Source organism: Geotrypetes seraphini, chromosome 1 (assembly GCF_902459505.1).
Source record: "Geotrypetes seraphini chromosome 1, aGeoSer1.1, whole genome shotgun sequence".
Classification (NCBI taxonomy): domain Eukaryota; kingdom Metazoa; phylum Chordata; class Amphibia; order Gymnophiona; family Dermophiidae; genus Geotrypetes; species Geotrypetes seraphini.
In genome coordinates, this window is record NC_047084.1 from 493,983,668 (window position 1) to 494,002,424 (window position 18,757).

The following is an 18,757-nucleotide window of genomic DNA, read 5'->3' on the forward strand; positions in this document are numbered from 1 at the left end:
GGCAGTGAAGACAGGGGCAGTATCTGGATTCAAGAGAGCATGAGACAGGCAGAGAATCTCTGAGCAAGAGGAAAGGACTAGTAAACTGGATGTGCCATATGGTTTAATCTGCTGTCATGTTCGGAGTTCTTCCTGTGACATACAAACAAATCACCCCCATCTCAAAAAGGATATAGCACAATTAGAAAAAGTTCAAAGAAGGGTGGTAAAAATGATATAAGGGACAGATTTCCTCCTTACCAAAAAGAGGCTAAATAGGTGAAAGCTCTCACAATGGAAAAAGGATGACAAAAAAGGGATATGATAAAATTTCATAAAATCATGAGTGGAATGGAATAATTGTTTGCTGAAAACAAATGACAATAAAACCGTGGTTTACGAGCATAATTCATTCCGGAAGCATGCTCGTAATCCAAAGCACTCGTATATCAAAGCGAATTTCACCATAGGAAATAATGGAAACTCGGACGGATTCGTTCCACAACTCCCAAACTTAATACAAAATACTATACTGTTGTGCGTGCTTGTGTCGCGCTTATATTGTGCTCAGTTGTGATGCTTGTGCTGCATTCAGATGCACTCAGCGATGCGCGTGTGTATGTTGCGCGTACTTGTACATGATGTGCTCATATTGCAAGACAATGCTCATTGATCAGGTTAAAATTTTATAAAACGTTTTGCTTGTCTTGCAAAACACTCGCACACCAAGTTACTCGCAATCCAAGGTTTTACTGTATAGACTTTTTGTGCAGCATATAATTAAACTGTGAAATCAGTTGTTGGAGAATGTGTGATCAGGTAAACAGCGAGATTCAAAAGACATTTGGACAATATATATATATATATTTTTTTTTTGTTACTGTATCCAATATTTTCACAAAAATTAGGAACTTTTTTTTTTTAATTTTGTGTTTTTCTACTGAAGTATTCATTTTTCATACCTGCTTTTTACCATGACTCTCAGACCTGTCGAGCACCCACGGGAGCTTCAGAGGCTTAAAAATCCTGTAATTGAAAACTCTTCCAAATAGTAAAATGCCAGCTGTTTGCTTCCAGCTGTCAAGTCTTTCTTTTGCAGCTCTGGGAGAAGCATTCTGTAGTTCATACCTATTATGATTTTTTTTTTTTGTAGATTCTTAGCTGGTATCTTTCTTTCATTCCTGCAATAATTGTTTTATTTGCCTTGCCAATGAATGCAGTTCCATTTAAATTGGTATTTTTTCAGTTGTGCCATGAGTTGGCATTGTTTTGTGGAAGCTGTTGACTTTTTCATGACTTGCCATCTGTTGTGCTTGATTGCCCTTAGGGTAGTCTGTTCACTTGAATAGAATTTCCCTAGTGCATGGGTGGACACTTCTTTGTGCCAGGGAATGTACTTTTCTTCTGCATTCTCTATTCTTAGAGTTGTGCCTCAAAGGGCAATTAGATGCAATTTCTTTCATCTAGTCCTTCTGTTTCTTTTTCTCTGAAATTATCTAGAAGAATTGTTTGGGATCTCTTTCATATCTTTTATGCCCTTGTGTCACAATGCTATTTATTTTGGTTTACACACATTAAAGTCCATTGTAAAGGCTTCAATATTGGGGATGATTTTGCCAAAGGCTTTTTGTAGAAGCACCATGCATCTCTCTGCAGTTATTTCAGCCAAAGGGGGGTAACACTTAGCTATTAGGGTGTAGGGTGCCCTTATTTATTGCTCAGTTAGAATACACATTTTTGTGGATATCTTTTGTTTCATGAGTAAATCAAGGAAATTTTTTGTTATTTACCTGCAATTACATCACTTTCTTTTCCAGAGATAAATTTAAAAAAAAAAAGATTTGACATCAATATGTGAACATTTCTTAAGAAAGAATTGACTACTTCATGGCGTGTCCTAATTTTTTCATATGACTATTGTATATACCACAATGCCTTTTAGTTCAATGCAATTAGCAAAAAATAAAATACTGTACATACACAGTGAATTACAATCTAGGTTATAAAAATTTATTAAATAGGTTTTAACAATAGTTTAAAAGCCTAATAAGACTTGGAATTTAAAATCAGGCTGCTAAAACTTTTATCCCATAAGGTTCTATGAAGGAATCTCTTGTAGACACAACCTTTCGCTGAAGGAAATGCAAAAATTACGTAAAGGACACCTATTTTCTACTAATTTAAAATGAGATATCTTGGTATTAGGCCATGCAATGTTTTATAACAAACTAGCTGATCACGTGGCCTTGCCTGGATATCCCAATCTCAGCAGCAAGAATGGTCAGTGTTAGTTCCTGTATCTCTTCTGCTTCCTTGTTCTTTATTGAAGACATCCCCTTCCCACCCTCATAGTATTTTTCCCCAGATAGTAAATTATATGTATACCAAGTTTGGTTGAAATGTCTCAATGTGTTTCAGAGTTATGATCTCTTTCATATCCTGTAGTCTGGCCTCATGTGCTGAACTCTTCCATTTCCTTGGAGGCATTGTTACATCAATGACAGCGCAGTGTGTCATCATTCCCCAAGCTTCACACAATTGGTCAAAGCAATATCTGTCTTTTTTGATGAAGAATCGTCACCCCCTTTCCACCCCACAGTATTTTTTCCCAGATAGTAATTGATATGTATACCCAGTTTGGTTGAAATGTGTCCATGCGTTTCAGAGTTATGCTGGAACATACATACATCCAATTATATAGATAGATAGATACAGGCAAACTTGAATATCATGCTAGCTTCTACTTGGAGCCAATGAAATTTCCAATAGAATGGTATTGCCTGATCTTTATGCATTTTCAAAGAATAAACACTCAGGATTTTATAGAACTTGGTCATCCCTCCTCCAAGCTGAAGAGCCTTTTCAGCCATTTCTCATATGTGAATTGTTCTTTCACCTGCATAATTTGTCGCCCTTCTCTTTACTACTTCCACTACATCTTTTTTGATTTTACACCTGCATAATTTGTCGCCCTTCTCTTTACTACTTCCACTACATCTTTTTTGATATATCTTTTTTGATATACTTTTTTGATATTCCACTCAATATTCAAGGTGAAGTGGCACCATGGAGCAATAAAACCATTATGATATCCTTTGTTTTACTCTCTCTTCCTTTCTTAATAATTACAAATATTCTGTTTGCTTTCTTTGGCCACTACCATACACTAAGCAGAAAATGTCAACTTATTGGTGATGATCTTTTTCCCAGTCAGTTTGTGTTAATGTGGAACCTAGCATCTTTTAACTGTAATTAGGGTTATTCTTCCCTGTGTGCATGACTTTACACTTGTCATAATTAAATTTCATCTGCCATTTAGATGCCCAGTCTTCCAGTCTCTGCAATTTCTCAGAACTTTGAGTAATTTTATGTCATCTGTAAATTTGATTGCTCCATTCTTTGTTCACATTTTCAGATCATTTATAAATGTTATAAACCAGATCTGTGTGGTACTCTACTGTTCACCATACTTTGTTGAGAAAACTGTCCTTCAAATCCTCTTTCTATCATTTAACTCAGGGGTGCCCAAATGGTCGATCACGAGTAGATCGCGTTGCCTTTGTGATCTTGTTCTTCCTGCCTCCCCGAGCCAGGCCAGGCATGTACAAGTGCCAGACCCACAAGCCTTCACCTCAAACGTCAATTCTGACATCGGAGAGGAAGTTCTGTGCCAGCCAATCGTTGCCTGGCTGGCCTGGAACTTCTGCTCTGATGTCAGAATTGACATTGGGGGGGAGGCTTTTGGGCCCGGCGCTTGTACGTGCCAGGCCTGGCTCAGGGAAGAAGGGAGAAATTGGTGTGGTGGCTTGTGAGGGACAGGGGAGAGAAAGAATCGGGGAAGTGGAGAAATCGGCACGATGGTTTGTTGGGGGGGGGCAGGGGGAGAGAGAAAAAAAGGCAGGCAGGGGGAGAGAAAGAAAGACAGAAATAAAGAGGAGGGCAGGGGGAGAGAGAAAGAAAGAGAGACAGAAAGAAAAGGGGAGGGGGCAGAAAGAAAGAAATATTGGATTTACAGAAGAAGGAAGTGCAGCCAGAGACTCATGAAATCACTAGACAAAAAGGTAGGAAAAATGATTTTATTTCCAATTTAGTGATCAAAATGTGTCCGTTTTGAGAATTTATATCTGCTGTCCTTTTACTAAACCGTGATACTGTTTTTTAGCACAGGGAGCCTATGAGCGTTGGGAGCTGCAAGGGGCATTCAGTTCAGCTCCCTGTGCTAAAAAACGCTATCGCAGTTTAGTAAAAGGGGAGGGGGTATATTTATCTATTTTTGTATAATTGTTACTGAGGTGACATTGCATATTTTAAAGTCATCTGCCTTGACCTCTGGAAAAAATCCCGAATACAGATGATAATTAACCTTTTCTCTGCATACAGTGTGCTTTGTCTTCTGACTCCCCAACCCACCCTGCCTTGTAACCCTGCCTTGTATCTCCGGCATACCTCTAGTTTCCCTGACCACTCCCTACTCGCTAAGCTATGCTGATTGACTTATTTGTAACATCACTGTATATGTACAGTCTCTTACTCTGTTAACCGCTCTGAACTGTTATGGTACTGCGGTATACAAAAATAAAGTTGTTGTTATTATTATTATTAAAATGTGATTGTTGGTAGATCATTTTGACTTGGTCATTTTAAAAGTAGCTCGCAAGCCAAAAAAGTGTGGGCACCCCTGATTTAACTAGTTCCTAATCCACAACAATACATTGCGTTCTCAGGAGTCTTTCATGAGGGACTCTTTCAAACTTGGTTTAAAAAAAAAAACTATATTAAAAAAGTAGTACAATGGTGAAGAAAGACTTTCCTTGGCTAAATCAATGTTTATTCTATTCTATTAAAAAAATGTAAATCTTTGCATTCTTTGATTTTGTTCTTTATAATAGTTTATACTGTTTTGCATGGTACTGACTTCAAGCTCATCTGGATCATCCCATAAAACTTTTACCATTAACAATTTTTTTTTTTTTAATTAATGACAGCTTAATGGTACAACAATAAAGTATACTGATAAAGCACTTGTCTTATAAGTAGATTACCTCCCTCCCCCTTCCCTCTGAATTAGGCCAGTTTTAGTATTCATACAGCAACAGTAAGAAGACACTAGGTATTATCACCATTAACTGCTATAACAAAGAAAACCTTGTATGCCGACATTATACATTTAAGCGACATAACAAGCACCATCATCCTTAATGAAAATTAATGCTTAAAGTAGCACTGGAGTATTTATGTGTCACCTGAGTGTGGTTCTGTGACTTCCAACAACAACGTACCAAACAAGATATCAGCAAACAGAGGAATGTACTTTCCAATCTAATCCAAGTACTGTCTTACCAGTGTTTCTTCCCCTCCTACCTCTTGACAAAAGAAAAGATGAGCTCCTGGCGGCCTGGACTCTTATGGCCTTCCAACAGGCTAATCAGTTAGTCTCAATGATCTACCTACTACTCCCCTTCTCACTAAACTAAACCTTAAGTTTATATACCGCATCCTCTCCATGAATATAGAGCTGGGCACGGTTTACAAAAGTTTAATAAAGGAAGAGAATAGCACATTGAGTTTGGTGGTTTGAGAATAGGGGGGGAGGAGAGCGTTACGTTTTTGTGAAAAGACTGGTTTTCAGATGCTTACGGAATAGTTGGAAGGAGATCTGAGTCCGCAGTGGGGTAGTAAGGTTATTCCAAAGCCCTGTAATTCTGAAAAAGAGATTTTCCCGCATAGAGGGTACCTTTTAGTGAGGGGAAAGAAAGTTTAAGTTTTTGGGCGGGCCTGGTATTGTCAGGACTCGGGGAGTTCCAAGATAGAGGGATTAGAGGAGGGAGGATGCTGTGTAGGATTTTAAAAGCTAGGCAGGAGCATTTAAAATGAACCCTGGCGATTATTGGGAGCCAGTAGAGTTTGGACAAAAGTGGAGAGACATGGTCAAATTTACGTTTTGCAAAGATCAGCTTGGCCGCGGTGTTCTGAATTAGTTGAAGTCTATGAAGACTCTTTTTTGTTAGACTAAGGTAGATGGAATTGCAGAAGTCTAGTTTGGAAAGGATGATGGATTGAACAAGGACGGCAAAGTGTTGTTGGCGGAAGCAGGATCTCACTTTCCTCAGCATGTGGAAGCTGAAGAAGCATGATTTTACCAGGGAGTTGAGGTGGTCATTGAAGGAAAGAGAAGAGTCGATGATGATGCATAGAACTTTGCTTGAGAACTCAAGTTGCAGCTTGGCTCCAGAGGGCAGTGTGAAGATGGTGGGCAACTGTTCTAATTTTGGACCGAGCCAGAGAAGTTTCGTTTTGGACTCGTTCAGTTTCATTTGAACAGAGAGGGACCAGGATTGGAGTTTAGTTATACAGGCTGTTATGTTCTAAACATAGAAATAGACGGCAGATAAGGCCCACGGCCCATCTAGTCTGCCCACCTTAATGTCCCTCCCCTACCTTTGCCCTGTGAATAGATCCCATGTGCCGATCCCATTTGGCCTTAAAATCAGGCAAGCTACTGGCCTCAATCACCTGTAGTGGAAGTTCTCAGAGAGGTTGGTAAGATTTGAGTCTGTCTCGAGAAGGACAAGGATGTCGTCAGCATAAGTGTAGATTGTTTCAAGGGAAGATTGATGGAAGATTTTCAGGGAAGACATGTAGATGATGAAGAGAATAGGGGATAGGGGTGATCCCTGCGGGATTCTACAGGTCGGTTTCCACAGAGCGGACATGATGCCATTTGAGTTGACAGTGTAGGAACGGGAACGTAAGAAGTTCGAGAACCATTCTAAGACTGTGGAGTCGATGCCTATCTCAGAAAGTTGATAAATTAGAATATCGTGATGGACGACATCGAAAGCTGCAGAGAGATCGAATTGTAATAGGACTGCAAACTTATTGCGAGAGTGTAATTGTTGCACCTTTGAAATTAATGAGACCAGGAGGGATTCTGTGCTGAAATTGGGTCTGAAGCCGTATTGGTAAGGTAAGAGAATGGAGAATCTCTCTAGGTAGGAAGAGAGCTGAGTGGAAATGATGGCCTCTAGCATTTTAGTCAGGAGAGGGATGTTTGCTATGAGATGGTAGTTAGAAGGGGAGGAAGGGTCAAGATCGGCTTTTTTCTGTAATGGGGACAAGGCAATATGATCCATTTCTGCTGAGAATAGGCCCGATGTTAAAGCGGAGTTTATAAGTCGGGTAAAAGATGAGATGGCCTGTGCCTTTTAAAAATTGGCATTAATGTTGGTTAACCTCTAATCCAGGTTGTGTAGCCAGTTTTAATGATTAGAAATATCTAATAGTAGATCTGCAGATTTATTTTTGAGCTCTTTCAGCATTCTTTGGTATTGTTTGTCCCGTCCAGATTATTTGCTTCTATTTAGCCTATTATATCTTCCAGGTTTACTAAGATTTGTTTCCATTCCTCTGAATCATCATCATTACATATCATTTCAGTAAAGATTGAAGCAGAGAATTCATTTAATCTCTCTTTTAAGGCTTTGTCCTCAAGTGCCCCGTTTACCCTGTGATTGTGTAATGGTTCAACTGACTCCCTTGTTGGCTTCCTACTTCAAATATACCTGAAAATTTTATAGTATGAGTTCTTGCCCCATGTCAAACTTCCATTCAAATTCTTATTGCCTGCCTTGTCAATGCTTTGCCTCTAACTTGACGGTACTTATAATGTTTGTAGTTTTTCTATTCAGATTTTTTTTTTAAAGATGTGTTTGGATCTAATAGCCTTTCACCTCCTCTTTTAACCATGCTGGTTGTTATCAGACTCTCTTCCATTCATATTTAAAGTTTAGAATTCCGGACTAACACAAAAACAATTTATTTTTAGATCCACAATTCATCAAGTCCCTAGGACTCAAGCATGAGTCGATGGCACCTCACAACAGCTTCCCCCCAAAAAAAACAACAACAACTTATGTTTGTTACAGTATTGCTCTGTGATGGAATATATTAAAATCAGTCCCTACAAGTACAATTCCTCCTAACAATAATAGTGCTCAACAAGGAAAATGTGATTTAGCTAGGAGAGAGAAAAACCCAGAGGAGAGATGAGCCATGAAGGCCCAGTGCGAGAAGGAATGGCCCTCCAGAATATACCTCCAATGCTTATGTGTGAAGGAGCAGACGTTGGGAAAGGTTCTCATTGTAACATTGTGAATTTGTGCAGCCTGCTAGGATCCAGCCCCTTTTGATGATTGGAGTTAACCTGTAAAATGGTTTATTCTTAATCCTAAGTTTCCAGCCAGTGAAGGGAACAGGTCTCTGTATATATTTGTTTGGAAAATATCACATTCTGCTTTACTTTTACATCATGGCTTGGCTTTGGCTGTGGAGGTTCCATGCCTTACTTTTTCTCACATCTTTACTTGTTGTTCCCCCTTCTAAGCCCTATTAGAGATTGAGGGTGATCCTGTATGACAGTGACTGTGGGAAATCACATACATGCACTTTAGGGCATTTGAAAAGCTTTTATATTAACTGTGGAAGCTTTTCTATGCAGATTCTTTTGGATATCATCACCTGTCTGCATGGACTTGTATCTTACTCTCCATATAAAATGTATTCTATAGGTAAATAATACAGATTTCTTCAATATCTGGATACATTATAAATATATCTGTTACTTATCAAATATATGACAACAGTGTGCAGTTTTATAACATAAAAATCAAGGACTTCAGAAATTCTGGTCAGTTTGTATATTATGCATGTGTTTTGTGTTTCCTGTTTTGTAGAGCTACAGAGTCTTCTGGTGAAGTGCAGAGTTTGCGCCCTCCCCGGTTCTTTCATGACGATGGAGTTATAAGACCTTATAGGATGAGGGAGGGTGCTGGAAGTCAAATGTTACAGGTGAAAGAAACTGAATTATAAGTTTGTATCAACTTTATTTATGACAAAATGGGAAATTGTTCTTTTTCTTATGATAGATTCTTTACATGGTGAACTTTTAAGGTGTCTCTTCAGATAAACATTTTAGCATGACTCAAAACCTTTTTCACTTGGAGCTATTAACATCCAATTACTAACACACAAATCTAACTATGCTAATAATGAGCTCTTACACAATGAAACGAAATACTCAAAAATTAGTTTAGCCATGCATTTTTGTAGCATCATTTTTTTATATATCAAAATTTAAATGAATCTGTTCATAATATTGAGATGTACTATTCAGATAACGTCATATACATTGTCTAGCTTCAAATAGACAATACACTGAAACCCACCCAGTGTGCAGCGGCAGCTAAAAAAAGCAAACAAAATGTTAGGAATTAGAAAAGGGATGGTAAACAAGACTAAGAATGTTATAATGCCTCCATGTGCGACCTCACCTTGAGTATTGCATTCAGTTCTGGTCGCCTTGTCTCAAATAAGATATAGCAGAACTTGAAAAGGTTCAAAGAAGAGTGACCAAAATGATAATGGAGATGAAACTCCTCTCGTATGAGGAAAGATTAAAGAGGTTAGGGTCTCTTCAGCTTGGAAAACAGATGGCTGAGAGTAGATATGACTGAAGTCTACAAAGTCCTGAGTGATATAGAACGAGTACAAGATATCAGCTCCATCAAAAATTACAAAGACTGGGACAGGGAGATACTTTAAAACCAATAGGAGGAAATATTTTTTCACTCATGGAATAGTTAAGCTCTGGAACGCATTGCCAGAGGACTGTATGAGTGGTTAACATAGCTGGTTAAAAAGAAAAGGTTTTGACAAGTTCCTAGAGGAAACGTCTATAGTCTGCTGTTGAGGCAGACATGGGGGAAGCTATTGCTTGCCCTGGATCAATAGCATGGAATGTTGCTACTATTTGGGGTTTTGCTAGGTACTTATGACCTGGATTGGTCACCGTGAAGATGGGATACTGGACAAGATGGACCTTTGGTCTGATTCAGTAAGGCTTTTCTTATGTTCTTATTAAATTTTTAAAAAGCTCAGCAAATGTGGAGCTGTTTATAAAATACTTATGGTTCCTGCCAAAAACACTCACAACTTACAGTAGAAGAAACCATTTCATAAAATAATACATCCAAGAAAAGAGCAGTGTCACTAGGATGCTTGAGTATATAAGTGGTGCTGCATACATACAATATATAACCTGTGATTTGTGTTATATAAGGGGCACCATTTGTACATCTGTGTGGCAGATTCTGTAAATGTTCACATCCATGATAAAATTATTTGAGAGCTCAGCTCCAAAACTTTTAGTACAGGGTGTATTTAAGTACCAGAGAAGCTGGCGCATTTCTCACCTTAAGCATTTTTCTAAGGTGTTTCCCTGAAAATAAGCCCTAGCATGATTTTGGTGGAGGTGTCCTTATATAAGCCCTAGTTGGATTGACCCCCGAAGCCCCTCTCGAATGTCCCTGACACTCCCCAATTTGCCGGCGGCAGTGCTTTCCCCCCCCCCCCCCCCATGTGTAGCATCTTTCCTTCCCTCTCACTCATTCCCGTACGCAGCATCTTCCCATCCCACTTAGCAGAACCACAAGGCTGACATACCTCCGCTCCAAACACCAGCAGTGGTAGCACTGAACAGGCTGCTTTGCAGTAGAGAATGACACGGTGACAAAATTCATCCCGTCCCCGCGATAACCGCGGGAAATAATCCCATATCATTTTCTAGTGTCTATTTCAACCTCGGTCCTTCTACACCAGCATTCTTCAAAGCAAAGCTTGCGGGTCAGTGCTTGTGCCCAATTATACTCTAATTCTTCCCTCTCTCCTTAAAGAATGACATGAAGATGGTTTACCGCGGTTATCCGCAGGGACGGGAACAGTGATGAATTTTGTCACCGTGTCATTCTCTACTTTGCAGCTTTCCCTGCTGGGGCCTTCCCTCTTCCGCATCACTGATGTCATCAGAGACAGCATGCCTTCTATTCATCTGTAGAGTGGGTTATATATTGAAGTATTTTACTTCAAGTCCCATCCCCTTTACCCTTCCCTTCACCCTAACCTGCTGGTTTCCACTGTGGTGCCATAATGAATACATCAAGTGGTTTAGTTTCTTCTCAGTTCATAAAGCCATAGAATTATTTTTTCCATATAGTGCAAAATTTATATTCACTCATTTTTAATGCCTATATTTTTCTATATAGTATATTTTTATTATTCTGAGTGATAAAAGGATATTTTAAAACTGAAAATGAGACAAATCATATGTTTATCAAAGTGAATGGAATTGAAATATCAGTATTTGTAAACTTTTCAGGACAAACAGTATTTTCCAGTTTTAGAGGAAACAAAAATCATTTCAATTAATGAAATAAGCTGGAGGTAAGCTATAGTCTTAAAAGAAAGCCTAATTAATTATTAGGAACATGTAGCAGTCAAGAGTATGTAAAAATTTAAATGTTCATGCCTTATATATTTATTGGAATAAAGATGAAGGTTTCAATGTTGTTGGCAGATTTTGCATACCTAAATGCCTTATTTTAAAACTGTGTTAATATATGGTTGCTGGACATCTTGTTAATGGAGATAGCATATGCCAATAAACAGTTTGTATATTGTAGTCATCCAACTAGTGTATGTATGCTACTAATGACTGGATAGTTAGAACCTGTCCTGGAGGACTACCAGGCCAGTTGGGTTTTCAGGATAGCCCTAATGAATATGCATGAGAGAGATCTGCATATAATGGAGGTGCCAGGCATGCATCCCTGCCCCATGCATATTCATTAGGGTTATCCTGAAAACCTTACTGGCCTGGTGGTCCTCCAGGACAGGGTTGGGAACCACTGCTGTAAACAATTCACATTGTTTGAGAAGCTACCTTTTTTTGAAATATTACAGACTTCATTAGCATCACAAAAGCCACTTTTAAGTATTTAAGACCTAGATGCACTAAAATCAGTGATCATCTAACGATTGTCGCAAAACCGATTTTGACAGATTTACCAATGATTGGATTTGCTGAATCGATACAGAAAACAGCTCACCTTGTGGTTTTCTGCACAATCGCCCATTCTCTGATTCAGCCATGTAAATAAGTTCATTAATATTGAAATGCCATTTAAACTAGCAGAGTTTCCCGATGCACAAAAAAAAAAGTGATCGCTTTTAGCAATCCAAAAAAAGCGGCCGGTCAAGACCAGTCACTTACTTCTCCTACCTGCACAATATCTACCCCATTAAAAAATATCTTTTTGAAGGTGCAGTCTCCGGAATTATACACAATACTCTAAATGAGATCTCACCAGTGTCTTATACAGGGGCATCAATGCCTCCTTTTTCCTACTGGTCATACTTCTCCCTATGCACCCAAGCATCCTTCCAGCTTTCACTATCGCCTTTTCAACCTGTTTGCCCACCTTAAGATCACCACATACTATTCTTTACCCCCTAAATTGTACCTTTCCCTCTTTTTTTATGCAGCCCAAATGCATGACATTGCATTTCTTAGCATTACATTTTAGCTACCAAATTTCAGACCATTCTTTAAACTTCGTCAGTTCCTTCCTCATGTTATCCACATCATGAGAGGACAGGAACAATTGGAGATCAAACGTAAAAGAATATAAACAACTGATAAAAGAAAAAAGGAAAACATTCTACTCATCCATAATACAAATATCCAACACAAGTCCAAAAGGAATTAACACTCACGAATTGTTCAATCTAGTTAAAAATCTATTCGACACCACACGCCACAGACGATCCACGCTCGACAACAAACTCCCAACAGCAGACGATCTAGCACAAAACTTTGACTCAAAAATTGTGAACCTAAGGAACAACTGCCCAACAAACAACACAGATGAACAGCAAATAGCCAACCTACATGAAAATGAAACACCAGTTGACATGTTTTGGAACTCCTTTCAGGACCCAGAATGGAATAACTTCACAAAACTCTATCACAAATACACTAAATCAAACTGCATCCTAGACCCCTGTCCTCCCAACATAATGAAAGCAGCCCCATTAGACTTTAAAATAACACTATGGACTCACATATCTAACAATTTCAAAAACGGAAAATTCCCATCAAAAAATGGTCACATCATAATCACCCCAATTCCAAAAAATCATAAACTACCTCTAACATCAGCAACTAACTATAGACCAGTAGCATCCATCCCATTTTTCGTAAAAATAATGGAAGGTTTAGTACAAATCCAACTGATGAACTACCTAGATAAGTTCTCGCTGTTACATGAAACCCAATCAGGCTTCAGACCGCTGTTTAGCACGGAGATGGTGATTGCAGCGATCCTAGATTACATACGCAACCTATTCAGCAAAGGCCACAAAGCCTTAGTCATGCAATTCGACATGAGCTCGGCCTTCGACTTGGTAGACCACGAAAAATTACTACAATGCCTAGACGCAATCGGCATCGGAGGCGAGGTGCTGGACTGGTTTCGAGGATTCCTTACGACCCGCACCTATCAAGTGCGCTCCAATTGTAACCTCTCCAAAATATGGAGAAATCCATCAGGCGTTCCACAGGGGTCCCCACTATCCCCACTACTCTTCAACGTCTACATAGCTTCACTGGGTACGCAGCTGACACAGCGAGGTGTAAAAGTATTTAGTTATGCAGACGACTTCACAATCATTATCCCGTTTAATACATCGCCCTCCGAAATCACCCCAACAGCAACTGAAGCACTAAACATGATGGAACAATGGACCACAGACTTCAAACTGAAGCTCAATTCAGAGAAAACTAAATTCTTTATAGCCTCGCCACAGGCACATAACACGACAAAATCACTACACATTAACAATCTTAACTACCCTATTCAACCAACGATGAAGGTCCTGGGAGTAATGCTGGACCAAGGTCTAACCATGAAAGACCATATAGACTCCCTAATCAAAAAAGGGTTTTTCACCCTCTGGAAACTTAGATCTATTAAGGCCTACTTCCACACTTCAGCCTTCAGAATTCTAGTACAATCCCTTATACTAAGCCACCTGGATTATTGCAACATCACCCATCTGACAATCCCCCAGAAGCAAATGCAAAGACTACAACTCATACAAAACGCAGCAGTCAGGATGATTTTTGGGTTGAAGAAGTACGACCACATAACCCCCTCCTACAGACTCCTACACTGGCTGCCGATGAAGGCACGCACGAAGTTCAAGCTAGGATGTCTCTGTTTCAAGGTATTAAACGGTCTAGCCCCTAAATACATCACAGACCTCTTCTCATTCCCAACCAACAGACATGAAAGAAAAACACACCTGAAATTTGTCTCCCCACCGGCTAGAGGGTGTAAATATAAGAGATACCATCAACAACTGTTATCGTACCAAGCAGCCACATGGGGCAAAGACTTAGAAAAACTAATTGCATATACAACCAATTATGGTGAATTTAGGAAACACCTAAAAACATACCTGTTCTTGAAATACTTAGATAACGAACCAGAACATCAGCCCCCTTTATAATACCACAACATACCCAAATCATTAAATTATAAACCCCAACCCAATCACCAACCATGAACACTATATTCAATTTAAGGAACATTTCTAATCATGTGTAAGCAGCACGGCACACAAACTGCTGTTAATATTTAATAATATTTATTAATGTTGGAACTACCAGATGTACAATGTTATACCCTTTAATCCGCTGTATGTACAGTCTCTCTTTATTGTAACTACAGTTTATCTATATTGTAACTATAGTTTATCTATATTGTAAACCACTTCTCTTTATTGTAAACCGCCTAGAAGTCGCAAGATAGTTGGCGGTATATAAAAATAAAGTTATTATTATTATTATTATTATTACTCTATGGCAGATGTTTGTATCATCTGCAAAGAGGCAAATCTTACCTGACAGCCCTTCAGCAATATTGCTTACAAAAATGTTAAAAAGAACAGGCCTAAGTACTGAACCTAGAAGCACACCACTGGTAACATCTCTTTCCTCTGAGCGATCTTCATTGACCACTACCCTCTGTCGCCTTCCACTCAAATTAGTTTCTGACCCAGCCTGTCACTTTGGGATTAAAATCAAAATTCACCACATCTAGTTCACTCCCCCTTTATCCAATTCTCTGGTCACCTAATCAAAAGAATTGATCAGATTTGTCTGACAAGACCTACCTCTAGTGAATCCATATTGTATGAGAAGAGACTGGATGGAGCATACTGGTCTTTGTTTTCATTTACTATGTTTATTCCTATAGCTCTTCTATCCATTCTGTGCTGTCCAGGGGCTGATAGTTTTCTCTAGTTTTCATGCACATTTGTAGGAGGCACAGACCTGGGCTCCCCACTGTTTAGGTGCACTACTCAGTATAGTCCACATCCTCAGTTTCCCTATCTCATCTACTGTTGTGTGCTAACCACTTACATATGTATAAGAGATAATGGTTACTGCGGATGGGCAGACTGGATGCCTTTATCTGCCATCATGTTTCTATGTTCTATGTAACTTTTTTTAAAAAAACACACATGATACATACTAACTGGAATTTATTTATAATTCATGATCAGTTCCATAGGTTTTCACTAGATGCTTAGCTTGGTATCATGGTTTATCTATGCAAACCGAGGGTTCATATATTTCCTTCTTGAGCAGTAGGCTAAACAAAAGCACGTCTCAATAAGGACCAAAGAAATCACTGCGCGTCATCTAGCTTTTGCATTCATAAGACTTTATATTTAATTACCGTATTTTCACGCAGATAACGCGCACCCGTGTAAAACGCGCACACGGGTATAGCGCGCAGAAACCACGATTTTATGTACAAAAACTTTTGTATACCGCGCTCACGGGTATACTGCGCATGCAGCCCGACTGTCCTTTCGCCCGCCCCGACTCTCCTCTGGCCACCCCGACTCTCCTTTCGCCCTCCCCGACTCTCCGTGCGCTGTCCCGACTCTCCGTTCATCCGCCCTGACTTTCCGTGCACTGCCCCGACTCTCCGTTCACCCCCTTGAAGGTCTGTCCCCATCCTGAAAGCCTGATGCCCCCCCCGACGTCCGATACATCCCCCCCCCCCGGCAGGACCACTCGCACCCCCACCCCGAAGGACCGCCGACTCCCCGACAATATCGGGCCAGAAGGGAGCCCAAACCCTCCTGGCCACGGCGACCCCCTACCCCCACCCCGCACTACATTACGGGCAGGAGGGATCCCAGGCCCTCCTGCCCTCGACGCAAACCCCCATCCCTCCAACGACCGCCCCCCCCAAGAACCTCCGACCGCCCCCCCAGCCGACCCGCGACCCCCCTGGACGACCCCCACGACACCCCCACCCCCCTTCCCCGTACCTTTGGTAGTTGGCTGGACAGACGGGAGCCAAACCCGCCTGTCCGGCAGGCAGCCAACGACGGAATGAGGCCGGATTGGCCCATCCGTCCCAAAGCTCCGCCTACTGGTGGGGCCTAAGGCGCGTGGGCCAATCAGAATAGGCCCTGGAGCCTTAGGTCCCACCTGGGGGCGCGGCCTGAGGCACATGGGCCAAACCCGACCATGTGCCTCAGGCCGCGCCCCCAGGTGGGACCTAAGGCTCCAGGGCCTATTCTGATTGGCCCACGCGCCTTAGGCCCCACCAGTAGGCGGAGCTTTGGGACGGATGGGCCAATCCGGCCTCATTCCGTCGTTGGCTGCCTGCCGGACAGGCGGGTTTGGCTCCGGTCTGTCCGGCCAACTACAGAAAGGTACGGGGAAGGGGGGTGGGGGTGTCGTGGGGGTCGGCCAGGGGGGGTCGCGGGTCGGCTGGTGGGGCGGTCGGAGGTTCTTGGGGGGGGCGGTCGTTGGAGGGAGGGGGGTTTGCGTTGAGGGCAGGAGGGCCTGGGATCCCTCCTGCCCGTAATGTAGTGCGGGGTGGGGGTAGGGGGTCGCCGTGGCCAGGAGGATTTGGGCTCCCTCCTGGCCCGATATTGTCGGGGAGTTGGGGAGTCAGCCGGGCAAGAGGGCTTGGGCTCCCTCTTGCTCCGATCGTGGATGCGGATGCGGGTGGGAGCGCGTGCGAGCGGTCGTTCGGGGTGGGGGTGCGAGCGGTCCTGCTGGGGGGGTGAATCGGGCGGGGTGGGAACTATGTAAAAAAAATTTTGTATACCGCGCTCACGCGTATAACGCGCAAGGGGTATGCGCGGTAGGTAAAAACGCGTATAACGCGCGCGTTATATGCGTGAAAATACGGTACCCTAGATTTTACTAAGCCTATCACCTCAATTGAAATTCTTTGAAGCTCCACTAGATGTAATTCAGACCATGGTTATCTACCCATGAACAGAGCCAGTGAATACTGTAGCTACAGTAGGAGAGAATGTAATCTGAATTCTGTTTGGTCCTTTTTTAGAACTGTGGGACAACTAGCCATGTGGGGCAACTAGTCATGTGATTCCTATTGCATGGCCATATGAGATTTTGACATCTCAGTGGAATAAGGCCAAATTCTCAGGATTGTATTTCTGTAAGTAAAGGTTAGAATAAAATCCCCTGTTCTAGTGACTCTGCCATTCCAGATATTTTGAATGTGTCCTTCATATTCAGGACCTCTGAACACCTCAATTGAATATCATTGCAAATGCATCTTTTGGCATTAAAGACAGTACTGAGCTCTAAAGATTTGGGAAATAAAATGGCCAACAAATTTGTCCTTCAGAAGAAATCTATCTGATTATTTATATGAAAAAGCAGGAACAAGCATGCTTTCACTTGTCTACATTTTGAAACAGTTGAGGTATAGGAAGGACTCCTTGTGGACAGCCCTCCCTGATCTTTGAAGGACAGGAGTTCTGTATGTATTTCCTCTGATCCTAGTAGCAAAAACCATGATAAAATTTAGAAGGAACTAAGGAACTATGATCCTAAAATAAAGAGTTTATTTTAATTGAAACGAATTACAGTCCTGTAGTAGCTATCTTTCAGGAAGCTGATCTGGTTAGGGTCTTCTCAGCCTTAATTACTCAGACATGAGTTGTTGATTGAATCCAAATCCAATCTTTAGTCCTCACAGCATGGATGCTGAAGGTAATGGTGTTTAATCATTTGTGGGGCTTTTGGATGGGGTATGTTGAATTCTGGCTTCTAGAAACTGGAGGAGGTTTATCATCTGGTCTGAGGACTAGGCCTTGCATCATTTCTTTCATCCCATGGAAAAAACATGTGCATAACTTCTACATCTGAGCAACCGTGTTGATTTTTACCTGAGTGCAATTGGTACTTAATAGTACCATGTGAAAGGCATACCCATTTTTGTATAGTTTTGTCAAAATCATATAAGACTTGCTTCAACTGAAGTCTCTTGCTATGTCCAGGGTCATCAGCATGATTGTAACCCAGTAGGGTGGTCCATAAGACTATGGTAAAAATTTAGCCTTATCAGAATATGCTTTCTGATTCCCCGCTTCAGGACTGCAAGATCGGCAGGAAACCCCATCCCCCAACATAGCGATATCACCTGCACCATCCAAATTCTAAAGAGAGGACTACCCTGGAGACAGGCATCTTCCGCTGGCATGCCAGCCCAAATGGCCATGCCAAACAGCCCTTATCTCTCCTATTGCACTTTCAATGTATGCAATGGTGGATCCTCCTCCACTGCTAGCCCATTATCAGTAAGAGTACCTCAAGGCTCTGTCTTAGGACTTCTCCTTTTCTCTATCTATACCCACTCCTTCGGTGCACTGATCTCCTCCCATGGTTTTCAGTATCACCTCTGTGCTGAAAGCTCCCTGATCTACCTCTCCACACCAAATATCTCTACTGGAAATCCAGGCCTGGGTCTCAGCCTGTCTATCTGACATTGCCACCTGGATACCATCTAAAATTGATTATGACTAAGACCAAGCTCCT

At 41.3% G+C, this 18,757-nt stretch overlaps 1 protein-coding gene across 3 annotated transcripts in view; it reads left to right on the forward strand.

Moving 5' to 3' along the window:
• VPS13A (vacuolar protein sorting 13 homolog A) overlaps positions 1–18,757 on the forward strand; it is a 489,236-nt gene that overhangs the window by 404,491 nt on the left and 65,988 nt on the right. For 2 of the 3 annotated variants that reach the window (XM_033927035.1, XM_033927045.1), the window contains one exon: positions 8,712–8,826. In XM_033927035.1, the coding sequence (XP_033782926.1) occupies positions 8,712–8,826 (115 nt within the window). Of the gene's footprint in view, positions 1–8,711; positions 8,827–11,191; positions 11,257–18,757 lie in introns of all 3 variants that reach the window. The other variant, XM_033927056.1, reaches the window with a different exon arrangement.